General features: G+C 34.0%; 1 protein-coding gene across 2 annotated transcripts in view; it reads left to right on the top strand.

The window, feature by feature from the left end:
• Positions 1-14645, top strand: part of Cpsf6 (cleavage and polyadenylation specificity factor subunit 6) — an 89885-nt gene that overhangs the window by 37813 nt on the left and 37427 nt on the right. For both annotated transcript variants that reach the window (XM_089106321.1, XM_089106320.1), the window contains exons 2-4: positions 3596-3769; positions 10169-10396; positions 13404-13627. In XM_089106321.1, coding sequence (XP_088962447.1) covers positions 3596-3769; positions 10169-10396; positions 13404-13627 — 626 coding nt within the window. The remainder of the gene's footprint in view (positions 1-3595; positions 3770-10168; positions 10397-13403; positions 13628-14645) is intronic.

The following is a 14645-nucleotide window of genomic DNA, read 5'->3' as shown; positions in this document are numbered from 1 at the left end:
CCTTGACAAGATTGGCTTTGAAGCTGTGAATGGTTGGTGAAATCACAGCTGTCTTACTTGGACCATTCCAGAGTCTTATGATGGGGTTGCAGAAGAAATGGTTCCTTTTCTTTGTGTTTGCAGGCTTGCAGAACAGCTTCACTGAATGACATCTGGTTTTTGACGACTGGGCAAGCTGGAATAAGTCTGTCATCAGAATTGAGTAACTTGTAGGTCATTATCATGTCATTGTTTCATCAATAGTATGTCAGAGTTATTAGCTTGAGGCTTTGAAGTCAGCATACATACTCATTGTTTTTGAGCCCATTTATGCATTTTGTCATCCATATCTGGACAGATTTGAGGATCGTCTGGTCTATTTTAATAGTCAACATAGCAACACACATTCCAAGCTCTAATCTTGACCTCACCAGGCTCTTGTAGAGTTCAGTTACCATAAAAGGGGATCTGTGTGTGACTCTGCATTTGATTATACAAAGAACTTGGTTTGCTCTTGCTACAACAGCTTGGGTACTTCTTGGTTATATAATAAGCACTTTAGAATTTTGATTGCCAATGATGCAAAATAAATTTGGAAAATAAATTATAGCTATATTTTATTTAAGTATTTAGTTGGTATTTTGATTTGGTTAGGCTACATATTTAATATATGCTATGCTTTACCCCCCCTCCCCTCCTAATGTGCAAATATATAGCCCGAGTTTGTTTAACTACTGTATTTTCATCATATTTTGTTTTATTTCATTAGCATTAACCAAACTCCACTTCTCAAGTGTTTATTATATAACTGATAAGTACCCAGCTTGTGTGTGGTAGTTGAATTTAATGTCTCTAATGTTACAATGATCAATATAAATTTCTTTGAAACCAACTTTGGTAGAAAGCAAATATTATCTGTCAAATATGGAGTTAATAAGTTTTGACCTAACACAGTCATGTTGTAATCTTAATACTGTTACTGCTAACAACTCACTGCAACACCAAGCTGCCTGAGGCCAACACAGCTATCCACACTCCTCCATCTGAATCTGTTCAAAGTCTCCTTCTTTACACCCTCCCAGGAAGTCTCCATTCCTTTAAATCTTTCTTTATGACATCCTCCCACCCCAACTGTAGACAACCTTCTCTCCATTTAGCCCTAGACAGTTTGCCAAAAAGGACAATCTTTGGAAATCTATTATCCTTTGTCCACAGAATGTGCCCTAGCCATCTCAATTTTTCTCTCATTATAACCTTAGAAAGCAGGATTGAACCACACTTTTCATACAACCTACTGTTTGAAATATGGTCAGGCAGCTAGGTACCCCGAATGATCTGTAGGCAATTTCTCTGGAAAATATCTAGCAACAACTTTAAAGACTAAAATTTTATTATATGTTTTTAGTAGTTATTCCCCAAATGAGCATAAGTTAAAAGCATCACGTCTGTTTAAAGCTGGGGGGATGGCCCCACTTTGAGCCTTTTGATCTACTAGATTAAAAATTGTTGCATGCCGGATTTATGGAACTTACAACATGCCCACCATTCTGTTCAAATCTAACCAAAGGACTTGTGTTTTAATGGACTATTTGTGCTGTTTCCAATCATTTTCCATTGGGCTACATGAATCCTAGCATTCTAAATTACCCCTTACACCAGAGTCCCAACTGTCAATTTTTTTATTTAATTTTTTTTTTTTTTTTAATTTTTCACTTTCTGTGTTCTACTTTTGGACTCCTGTATTGCAAATATAGCCTCTTATTTACATTTGACAGCCTTTAGAGTTTGTTGCAAATTTTTAATGCTAGCTTTAGTGATATATCTGCTTAATATGCTTTTATTTTGTGGATCCCTATATAAAAGGTCATAAGCTCTACAGGCTGTGTAAATGCACAGCTGTATAAATAACAGGTCAAATAAGCTGTAATGAGAATATATTAACAAGTCCTAGTGCCCTACTTTGGGCCCTAAAATTGTACTCCCTGAGCAATCATAAGCTGAAGAGATGTGACATGTCTATACTTGTAAGATTGTGGTAGGGAGAGAGGAGGCTCAAGGAATCTGATTAAGGGACTCCAACAATACAGATAAGAGAATCAGTTGACTCTTAAATTTGGTCACACAATCATACACATACGCTAATGCTAAGAAGCAACTTAATGCTCAGAATCCATCTTATTTGCTCAAACAAATGAAATGATAGAAGAAAAATCCAAGGTAGAAGTAGAAAAACATAACATAAAATTCAAAATTACTGATTTCCAGCATAATATAGCTTTTGAGATTATTCACATTTCCTATCAAATATGTGTAAGCAACAACAAAAAAATGGTAGTTCACCAAGTTTTGTGGTACTTAGTGCCAAAAATCATTGTTCTATGCCATTCAAGTATATAGGAAACAAGATTTTCTGGATTTTTGTACATCTTTTAAGCATATATATATAAGGTAATATGCAGGAGATATTTCAAAGCATCTTAATTTCATTGATCCTGTCATGTATGGTGGGTTTGGCTCCAGGTTTTATACAAGACATTTTCTTATTTCATGTGTAGCCAAATAAATGTCATTAAATTCCTTAATCCTGATTTTTCAAAGATCTTAGACCCTTTGCCACACAGGTTTAGTTTGTCAGTTTTACTTGCTCTAAAATAAGTGCTTAAGATATGGAAATACAGGACATATCACACTTTAATTATATATACTTTTCTAAAATTATTGCTGCTTGGTCATAGAAATGTTTTTTTTTTCAAACTACTCACTCACCATCCAATACAAAACTCACCCACTCAAAGTTTTTTTTCTTTGAAAATGCAACATTTTTAGCAGGTTTTAGAGTTTGTTGTAACATTATTGTAGTTCCCTTGCAAAAAAGAATTGATGGGAATCAGATCTCCCAGGGGAAACCTGTGAGTATATGTTTTCATTTGGGACAGAGTTGCCTGGTCATTCAAGAAAAGCTTATGACTGGTTCTTGAACATATTGAGTCAAAAGAGCTGTAGTATGTATATTTATGAAGCTTGTAGGTGAAAGGGCTGAGATTGTATGATCCAGCAATTTTGTTGAACCAAATCTGGGTACAATCTTGTATTTAATAAGTTATAAGATGGCTTTTGTTGTACTGACTAAGTATAATTGTTGTCTAATTCAAGACAATTCATTGGAGATGCATCCCAGTGTCCTATATCAATGATATTGTGTGGATTATGTAAGCTAAGCTTTTGCTGCGCTTTTATGGATATTTGGCAAAGGCTGAGGAATATTGACCTAGGTTTGGGATGTAGACAAAGCAGCCTCCTCCCCAAATTCCTCCTTTTTTCACTTTTGCCTCCTTTTTGCTGCACTTTTATGGATATTTGGCAAAGGCTGAGGAATATTGACCTAGGTTTGGGATGTAGACAAAGCAGCCTCCTCCCCAAATTCCTCCTTTTTTCACTTTTGCCTCCTTTTTGCTGCACTTTTATGGATATTTGGCAAAGGCTGAGGAATATTGACCTAGGTTTGGGATGTAGACAAAGCAGCCTCCTCCCCAAATTCCTCCTTTTTTCAAGATGTTGGGACATAATGTTTAATAGTTATTTTCCTAGTTGTTGATTTTCTACTTTACACTTTTAGGAAACTGATGCTGTGGATCTTTATAATGATGTTATAACATCTGGTGCAGACAAAAATGGACTTAAAGGGAAACATGTGAAACAGGATGGAAGAAGTGAAGAAAAGTTTGAAGGTGGTTATGGTCATAGCCAGGGTGGAAAGAGGTACCAGCTGTATGTTGGGAACTTGACCTGGGTAAGGGAACCATCATAAGAATTCAGCAACAGAGCCTACTTTGGCTCTTGAAGCAGAGAAAAATTAATTTTCGAAGCATCATTAGTTGATGCAGATATAAGGCAATGCTGATGGTATATTTAAAAGAAAAAATACCAAAATATGTGACATTGCAAAGTTTAAGTTATGTGAAATTCTCTTGATGAAATTATCCAAAATTTTTGAGCTAAAAGAGAATCAATTTAATAAAAATTAATGTTTGGATCTAAGAAATTACCATTGGTCAAGGCTTTTGCAAAATGATGCTTCTCGGTTTAGTGATACTGGGAAAAGTTTAAGGTTAACACCTGAGTGTATGAAAATATTGTGTAAGTGTTAATAACACACAACACTTAGGATATTGACAAACTGTATAGAATTTAAATACTTTTGTTGACTAAACTCATGTCTAAATTTTGAGAGTCTAATTTTTGTCTAAATTTGATAATACAACCAACCTGTCGTATATGCACACAGATAAAAAAAAAGGAGAAGAAATTATTCAAAAATTGAAATTTTATGCCCACATTTTGAGGATTGCTTATTTATATTTTTAAAGACACTTTATTAGCTAGTTTTTAATTTATATAAAATTTCAACAAGGCTTTCTATAGATTTAAGACTAATGCACATATAAGATGATGGATGACTGTGGTACTTTGAAAGTTAGGCTAAATATATTAGACCAATTTTTTTTTTTGGGGGGGGGGGGCCTGACTTGGCTTGTGTGCAGATATGACTACAGGTTTGATTTTGACTGTATGAGTAATAATTGTCTTCAGCTTATTTATAGCTATTCCAGACCATCAGTAATGATTAACTGGGTTTTCTTGAAGCTAGGGGTGGGGAAAATATTTGAATATCCTGGAAATTAATGTTTAATATACAGCTTAAATCCTATATATGTTTTTTCAGGCTGATTGCTCTAACACTGAAAGAAGGCTGTTAACCTTAACATAATTATGCACAAGATATTATTTTCTCAGAGAAAGTTATCTATCTAATTATGTTTTATTGTGTTTGTTTTATGTGTGGAGGCAAGCACTTGCAATATTATTATTGTTATTTTTATTGTGTCTGTGTTTTATTAGCTTATAATTTTTTTGATTTTGTAAAAGCAATAACCTGTGTTACCTTAGGTAAAATTGTCTTCACTATTTGAAAAACAAAAATCAAATCCTTACGCTCTAGTTTTTAGTGTGACTTTTAAACCTAGTTTTACTAGAAGACCCTTACCTAAACCTAGAACATTCAAATTTCACAATATTCTGTCCTGGGCCAAAATAATGTGAAAAAAACTGAATATTACAATTTCAGAAGAAGAATTTTTACACTCCATGCCCTTGGGTTTCATATATGTTGTGAAGTGGGCTTTGATCTTATGTTATAAGATAAACTAAATGATTTTTCTGATTTTGTGTAAACTTTCTTCTTCTATTTCACAGCAGGCGGGCTTTTCAGTTGATACTATTTAGCCCTTTTCCTTTTGCTTCACTGTGTGGACTACAGAGTTACTGGCTTGGTTGTCTCTTATTTATTAGATATTCTCAAATATCTTTCAGTAGATCTTTCGACTCAAGGAGTTCAAATATAAGATGATAAATATCTATTTCAGTGCTGTGTGCAGGAATAGTTGCCTAGTCTATTTGCAGATTTTGAGATTTTGTGGTGGTTGAAGTACTTTAACAGTTTACAATGCAAGGTATGTGAAGACGTCAGTTTACTACATTCAAATAGGCAGTGGTCAATTGTTTCATTATTCATAATACAATACCTGCAAAAAGGGGACAGGGGAACTGAACCACTTGAATCAGGAAACTGATATGAGAATGCAAGAAAGTTTAGTCCATTTGTTCCAGAACTAATTCTGTGATAAATTTTAGAAAAACACAAGTTTGGTAAGGGATAAGAGGTAGAGTTATCCTGACGAAACAAAATATTAGATACTCTCTCATAGATCGTATCTTTGATCGAAATTGGTCTTACAATTGACTGATTATTATTTATAGCATTTTTTGCAATTTTATCAACCTGATGATTAACCCTATATATATATATGTGTAAACATATATACAGGTGTTTGGCAAAGTTGCAAAAATTCTGTGTCTTTCGCCAATCTTGGGAAATGGATAGAGATGGGGGTGATGGTACACATTTTATATTCAAAATAATTAAATCCAGTGTCTGGAAGTATTTTCCTCTTTGAGTTATCTAAGGTGTTTTGACTTTCATTAGATGGTTCTATTTTTGTTCTTGCTGTATGTTTAGTTACTTAGTTTATTTAAATGTTGTATTGTAATTTTGTTCTTCTGGTTCTGATGCCAATTGCATGCTAATAAACTGAAAATTTCCATTCATTATTCTGCCAGGTTCATGCAAATGTAATATTTACAGAATTTCCTTTTTATTGTTAGCAAAGAAATTAAACCTGTTCTTTCCTACCCTGTTCGTACTTCCAGAGAGGCTGCATTAACTTTGATATTTTCAAGTGACAGCCCCTTATCTAAAGGCGCGAGCTCTAAAATGGTAATTTGTTCCCTCTTTTCTTCTCTTGTTGATTAAAATAAGTTTAAATGTTTCTTTTGAAAGGCAATGTGAGGAGCAGCAGAAGAAAACGAATACAGTTAAGAACATTGAAACCTAGAAATTGGTCATAACATGTTTTGTAAGCAAATAGCTGTGCCAGGGATAAATTCTAAACTTGGTAATTATCACCTGTAGGCATTGTACTATCAACAGATTTTGAAACTACATATTTATTTCAATTCGTTTAGGCCCTGGTATAATTGGACAGTATCAAAATCATTCGTGGGGTAATTGGTACGTAATGTTTCCTGAAATTGCTTAATTTCTTGTTAAAACATGCCATTTTCAAAACCAAGGAAGTGGCATGACCAGATATGTACAGAAATTGTACAGGATATGTACAGAAATAGGAAAATTGTACAGACAAGTCAATAAATTGAATTATTTCTGATTTTGGATGTGGAGGAGGCAAAGGAAAAGAAAGACGAAAACAAAACAAGTGAATATGGAAAATTAGGAAGTTGCTTGAAAAACTAGAGTTCATGAGTTCTTGATAGTTCAGCATTGGTTTGCTAAATACCTTCCAAAAACATATATCTATTTGATATCATTAATAAGTTCATTTTGTTAATTAATTTGTTCGTTTATTTATTAGTATTCCAAGCTTTTATTTTTAATTTACAAATGTAATATAAAGCTTTTAATTGATACCAGTGACATGAATCTTGATTTTTTGGTATAGACTGTTTGAAGTTGTCTTTTTTTTTTACATTATTTATGCTTAACACTACCTAGTTTCAGATCTTCTCTAGGTTGTACTAACTTAACATTTAGATTTTAGTGCCTTATTGTCATACAGTTCAACTTTAAAGAAAGATTACTGTACCAGTAATTTTGACCTACCTAGAGCTATTGTATTTGTCAAAGAATCTTATAAGATATTGTATGTAATAAGGCAGAATGAAATGTAAGTTAAAGTTCTAACAAATCACAAGGCTCTTGTATTCTAAAAAGTGTTCATTTTTTTAACTCATCTATGTTTATGTTATTTTATTATTATTGTTGATAAATTGTTATTTGTTAACTGTCAACTATGGAATTATAAGTTAGTTTAGTCGGGTCATTTAAACTGTTAGTTTTTTTTCAAGGGTCTATCAGATAATTTGTATCAGAATTTTCTATTATTAAAGAAAAATCAGGGATTTTGCCCAGTAACTAGTGTTATTGGTTTTTTGCCCAGTCTAGCCATTTCGACATTCTGTACTATTTTTTTGAATATTTTAACCATGCTTTTTTTTACCAACAATGTTTGTTTGGTTACAAAGAATACTGATTATTAGCTAGAGTTGTGTTGGTGTAATTTCTTTTATTTTAATGTTTTGTTTATGTACATTAGCTAAATTATGTTGTGATGAAGCCTGTATGGGGTTGTATTTATTGTTATTTATAAACTGTGTGAAATTCTGATTGGAGACTACTCATATGGATGCCTGAGCACTGAAGATTCACAAGAGGTAATTTATAATTTAGGTTCATTGTAGGGTTAATACATTCTTTATTGAATTTAGTTTGTTATAATTGCTATAAATAAACATCCTTTGTTATCAATTACATTTATTGGTATTTGGTTTGATGGGTGGTGGTGGATAAAAATGCTTCTTTTTCATTAACTGTTAGATATACTAGACAATTTGTTATAAATATATACAATACTGTTTAGAATAAAACAGGTTCTCTATGTATAATTCTTATTGTATTATAATCATTTATAATATATTCAAACATAAAGCCAGAGTAGAAAAATATAACAAAAGTTGAAATTGTTTTTTTCTTTGACTTTTCTGCTAGTTTTCCCCGGAACTGTTTAATCTATTCAATGTTTCTATTCAAAAGTAAGTATCGAATTACAACTCAAATAAAATGGCATCTGGTAAAATGGAAAGAATTAATATGTTTAACATCAGACGATGTGTTGCTTAGCCATAGGCATTGTCTGCACAGCTTATCACACTCTAGAAGAATAAGAATTTGTTTCGGGAAGCAACTGTTTCGCGACAGCGAAATTGAAGAAAAGTACATAAATAAAGTATCTGTAGAAATCTATATTGAATATGATTTAAATTAATTTCATATTGAATAAATTCTACTTTGAATTTATACATCTGAAAAATGATAAGAACGCCCCGTCGGAAGAACTGTTATTCCAAGTAAATTAACGGCCCTGTGTCAATTCTAAATTCTTGGTCAACCTGCCTAAGACCATAGGCGGGCGTGCCTTGTTTGCCTGTTATTCCAGGCAATCTAACGGTCCTATGTCAATTTTAAATTCTTGGTCATCCTGCCTGACTCTAGGCAGGTGTGCCTTTCCAAAAGCTAACACACAATTATTTGTCCAATAAGAGAGTCATGATTACTTCCGCAGTTTACCCGTTCCATTTGACCAAACACTTGGGAAACTAAATGTTTCACCGTGTGCCTGCAATTCCAGGGGACTTGTTTGTCATATGTCAATATTTATAACACGGTATTCCACCTTTAGACCACAAGTGGTCAAGTCTATTAGGCTTAGGTTTCACTTTTTTGCCGCCTGCTAGTCCAAGCAAATTCAGTCCCAGATTTCGCATACAAGTCCAGTGGACATTGTCCATCACGCGACAACCCAAAATCAATCCAATGTCAATCCTTCTATGAGTATCTATCTTAGTTCTGCCCTAAAAATGACCTATGGATGGATGACAGATAGATTTATCTATCAACAAATGAAATGACATCATTTTTATACAATCCTAAAAAGAGTTTATCCCAGATTTGCCTCTCAGTCACTCGGACTATCTGTCTTGGCTTTTTCAACAATTAGCCATGGGTTGATACCTACTGCAAAAGACTTGATTTTCAATTCAATGACATCATTTTTATACAATCCTAAAAAAGGCTTATCCCAGATTTGCCTCTCAATCACTCATTTCTACAATTAGCCATGTCTTGATGCCTACTGCAAAATACTTGATTTTAATTCAATTAGCCATGTCTTGATGCCTGCAAAATACTTGATTTTAACCAAAATATTGATTTAAAATAAAGTATTTTGCAGGCATCAAGACATGGTTAATTGTAGATAAAGCCAAGACAGATAGTCTGAGTGATTGAGAGGCAAATCTGGGATCCAATTTTAGGATTGTATAAAAATGATGTCATTTCATTTGTTGATAGATAAGTCTATCTATCATCCGTCCATATGTCATTCCTAGGGCAGAACTAAAGTAGATAGTCATAGAATTAAGGGATGAAAGATTAGATTGATTTTGGGTTGTCGCGTGACAGACAATGTCCACTGGGCTCAATTTTAATTCAATGTAGTCTGGCACTTAGTTTACATGCAAATGAAAAATTAATATTCAGCCATAGAAGTGCCCAACCCACCATAGCCGCTTTCGTAATGTATATACGCTGAGTGGGGTCGAGCTACTTTATTCTTGAAGAATCGTATTTGATATCTTTTTGCAGTAATTTAAACAGGAAGTGATATCAGTAATTTACAGGAAGTCTAACAAGATACCAAAAAAGAATGTTAAAATTACGACAAATTTCCGAGCAAAAAATAATCCCCTAGAACTAATGATAAATAACTGATGGCAGCAGCCCTAGACTAAAGGCCTCAAGGAGTCACTTTTTAGGTCCATATTTTTCTAGGGAGAATCCCTTAGAACACTTTAATGGAGGAACTCGTCGTTTCTTGCAGGTAAGTCCGGGCTCACTTAAATAGTTTTTAATTTCTTTTTAACACAGTATTTTTAATTTTTAGCAGTTAATAGATATTTTAGGCTTATAGTCTAATTTTGTGTTTTGATAATCTAGTGGACAACTGATCAAGACATTGTTAATGCTGTAAAACAGTTGGGGATTGCTGATTTTATAGAGGTTAAGTTCTACGAAAATCGCGCCAATGGGCAGTCAAAAGGATTTTGTATGGTTACTGTTGGGTCGGAACAAAGTCTAAGAAATTGTCTTGAAAATCTTGGGAAGCGCCCAATTTACAACATGATGCCGGAAGTGACGTATGCTTCAAAGCAAGCTCTATTTGCAGTAAGTCTTGCTGTTGTACTCATTATTGCTTTGTTTTGTAGTATTATTGTTGTTTTTCGAAAGGTTCTTGTCCCTGATTTTGAAAATAAAAAATAAAAAATCAGCACCAGGAGGGTACACACTTTATTTTTGTAGATCATATTTCATCAATGGTTTCAACCACAAGAAGCCTCTATTATCGGTGTGGTGGCGGAACAGACGTTTTGCAGATCGTGAATAGTAGGCTCCTAGTTAAGCATTTTGATTGTGACAAATGCACTGGATATCTCTGAATTTTCACCATCTAACCTTTTTGATTATTTGGACAGAAACTGTAGTTTTTCTGACAGAAAAAACACCGGGTTGTGGTGCGATCTGTCCCGTAACTTTGAAAAAGCCCTCGAATATATAATTTTCCTTCAAATGAACTCAATCATGAAAATCTGCGAATTTTGGGTTGATACGATCGCCCTGTTAAAAAAAAAAAAAAACAGAAAAATCTTGCCCGCTCATGGGGTATCAGACGTGTGAATACCCGGGAATTGGGGGTGGTGGTCCTGTGATCCTTCACTGAAAGATTATCTGCCATTACAAGTCGATTTGTTATTTGAGAATTTATACCATCAGGCTTTTTCACCAATATTTTGGCAAAAATTGATGTTTTGTGTCAGAAAGCAGCACTTTCATGGGGTGAAATTTTCTTTCGTTAGTTGAAACAGTCACTATATCTTTTCATTTCCGTTCAAGTGAGCCTTTCCTTAAAAAATGAATATTTGTCACTTGACAGTTCCTTCTAAAATCCGTTTTTATTTTAATTTCGATCACTATGGGGATTTGTTCGTTCTTTAAAAGATTGCAGCTACAGCTGCAACCATGATTATTTGCTTGTGTTTCTAATATCTTGAAGATCTTTGAGAGATCAGGAATAACAATATTTTTATTCGTAATAAAAAAGCTCCATATATTGACTTGAATTTGCTGTCTGAAATTTGTCAGATTGGAATTTGGAAACTGTATCACTTGTTTTTTTAATGATAAAATAGTAATTTAATTGCGTCTTTTCCCGCTGACTAGCTTTTTGTAACATAAGGATTTGACTTGGAAAAAAAGTTGTAAATTTTAATGTCCAAGTAATTTGGACGGTTCCAGTGCATATAATATCCTATGTTTTGTCATATTATTTTAGAAGACTGTTGGTCTTTATCGGATAATAGTACTGTGTAGGAACTTCTGTATTCGCTTTTAAGTGAGTAATTTCGATGTTGAAACAATGTTCGGCATGCTCTGGTACATTTTTTTGTTAAGGATAGAATACATTTTGGTCTTAAAATAAAAAGAAATATGGCATATTAATATATAACTAAGGAAAGGTACTTTCATAAAGTAAACCATTGGTTTCTTTTTTTCGAAAAACGATTCAGTAACCATGATTGAAAATTGGATTTTAGAAGAGAACATGGTAAAAATTGACAGGGAGGACGGGGGGGGGGGTGCAGCGGACATCATATTTGATATCTAGTCCTATGCTTCTTTGAAGCTAGAAAGATTCGGTATGAGTCTTTATTGATACTATGTTTTGTGATACACTTTGGATCTCTTACAAGTCATATTTATGATAAAAAATTTCTATGGTCTTAAGATGTTTTTAATTTTCGATGTGAAAACATTTTCGTTTAATTTATGATTGGGGTTGTAGTAATAGTTTTCTTTGAACACCGGCTTCATCAGGTGTTCGTTTATCCCCTAAACCCTAGGTGATAACCATGTTCTCTTACGGGGAATATTTTTGTCCTTAAAGGCCTTTTTTTCAAACGAAGATGTATCCGCATCGAAAAAAAGGCGGTCCTAGTCACTCCAGCCTGAACCCAATGGAGTTAGTGGCCAAACTTGAACTTTCAGTTCAAATACCTTTGTAGTTATGCTGTGAGGAATGAAAGTGGAAATAAATGCTCTTAGCCCTGTTGTCATTTTTGTCTACAGTGGATTTGATCATCAAAATATGGTGTTCTTGTTTAATACTGACAGGGTTTCAGAAAAAAGGAAGTAAGGACATGAAAAGTCTCCTTCTTAAGCTCCCATACTCCCATATATATATTCATACAATTTTATTTATGTACAATTATGGATCCGCTAGCAAACGTACAAATGTATATTAATGCAAATAATGTCTGTTTGCTAATTTTTTGCTACTTGAACTCGGGTGTAAAAATAGTTGCGTTTTAACATGTCAATGCTCATGTTATATAATTTAGCTTATGGATTGGGGTTAAAAATTGCCCATGTTCTGTTCATATATCAATTTTGTAGTTCAGGCAATGGTTTTATCAGTGAATATAGATTGATTTGTAAGTTTAATTCTTTTTTGTGCTGGGAATTAAATTGTTTATATGAAAAAGCAATGTATTGTTTATACTAATTTTTATGTTTTCATATTCTTATGAATAATTTTTGTTGTTATTTAAAGGTATACTTTCTCACAGTACTTCCTCTTGTTCAGCCTCTTGTTATAGCTTATTGCAATAGGATTTCATCACTGACTGCCAAGGCCGTACCCAAGATTTTTTTTCCGAGCGGGTTTTACTCAAAGATTTTTTTTTCGGGGGGGGGGGGTACACAAATAAAATAAAAAAACACATACAAAATTTGTCTATATCCTGTTTTGTTACGTTTTCACGAGTCAGACAAACATTTCGGGGGGGAGGGGGTTAAACCCCCCCTCTGGGTATGGCCTTGCTGACTGCCAATGAGAGCAATTGAATCCATCGTTTGGTTTTCTTTGGCTTTCAGTGATGAAAATTAAATGTAACTGGTTGCAATTAGTTACATTGAAATCGGGTTTTATTTCTGTCTCTTCTAAATCCCTTCATTTGTTAGTGCTAGTGTATTGTTCTCTCCACTTTCAGCTGTAATAGCTATGTTCTTTTTCAATAAATTGGTATCAAATTAAAGTGGTCTAATGTGTTTTCTGTACTATCCACAATTGGTGTTATCTAATTTTGATTGTCATGAATGTTTTATTTTCCTTAAGCTTGAAGCTGCATCAAAGACTCGTCCTGAACCTGGTCCATCTCCTCAACAACCTCCTCCACAACTAGGTCCTCCTCTCGGTATGAGGCCTCCACATAATGGACCACCAAATCAAAGGCCTCATTTCCTGCCACCACACCTCTCACTAGGTCCAAGACCAGGAATACCTTTAGGACCGCCTCCTCCGGGAATGCACGGAGGACCTCCAATGGGTATGCCTCCTAGGTAAGGCTTTCAATCTTCTCTTCCTCATGTAAATGATCATGAAACGGTAATGTAGCGTTTATATTTTAAAATGATTCTGTGAGCTAATATTAATTTTAATTGGCTTTCCCGGTGGATGGGGGTTGAAAACAACAAATATTTTTAGGCAATTATTTCTTCAAAATACCCTTAAAAAATACTCTGGACCTATCTCGCAATAGAAAGTCAGATCAGTTCATTTGAAGAATCTAGGGACGTAGCGCTGTTCATTTTGCTGTGTATAACGATGATCTTGTTAAAAGTAGCTTTTGAGATTTAGGTTCTGGAAGCTAAGTGACTAACGTCAAATCACTTACTTTCGTTATCATTTGTAAGGCGACTAGACAAAAGTAAGACTGAATTGGTGTAAAAAGTGTAATAACATCCTTGAAATATCTGAAATCAATAAGTAAAACTCAGGCTAAGTGGATCTGTTTTTCTTTTTTTGGACGGTGATATACTTATGGAGAGGTACAGTAAGCAATGTAGTATCTCAATAGGTGAATTAGAATTTAGCAAAAAAAATGCTGAAAAATACTGAGCCTCAGCTATATCTGGGCGATGGCGCCATGGAAACGACTTAGAATGAGCCTCTTCTTTTCAGCGAATAATTGAGAAAACTGACTTTGAATCAAGTTACTGGTTCTGAATTTACATTGAGAAAAATCGGTCGTATTTTTATTTTTTTTTCTTTTTTTGAAACTGTTTGAAAATTTGTTTTAGATTTAATTTCGAAATTTTAATCCCCTCCTCCCTCCTCGGGTTTGGTTAATTTTAGGAAGTTCCGCATTAAAAATTATTTTTGGCGGGTAGACTTTGCGCTTGGGAAATTCTCTGAAAACATTTCCAGCCACCCAAGTGTTGGTTTGCTGTATGTTCCCGTATTGATTTTTATGGAGCGTTATTTGTCCGGGATATTTTTGCTTGAGATTGTTATGGCTGGTCGAAATTTATATTGTTTACTTGTTTGAAGCGAGTTTGTGGTTACCCAGAACACATA

Source organism: Artemia sp. Qi Xiang Cuo, chromosome 20, assembly GCF_049724085.1.
Source record: "Artemia sp. Qi Xiang Cuo chromosome 20, ASM4972408v1, whole genome shotgun sequence".
Taxonomy (NCBI): domain Eukaryota; kingdom Metazoa; phylum Arthropoda; class Branchiopoda; order Anostraca; family Artemiidae; genus Artemia; species Artemia sp. Qi Xiang Cuo.
The sequence above is the reverse complement of the archived record's forward strand: the minus strand, read 5'-3'. Positions and strand labels throughout refer to the sequence as shown.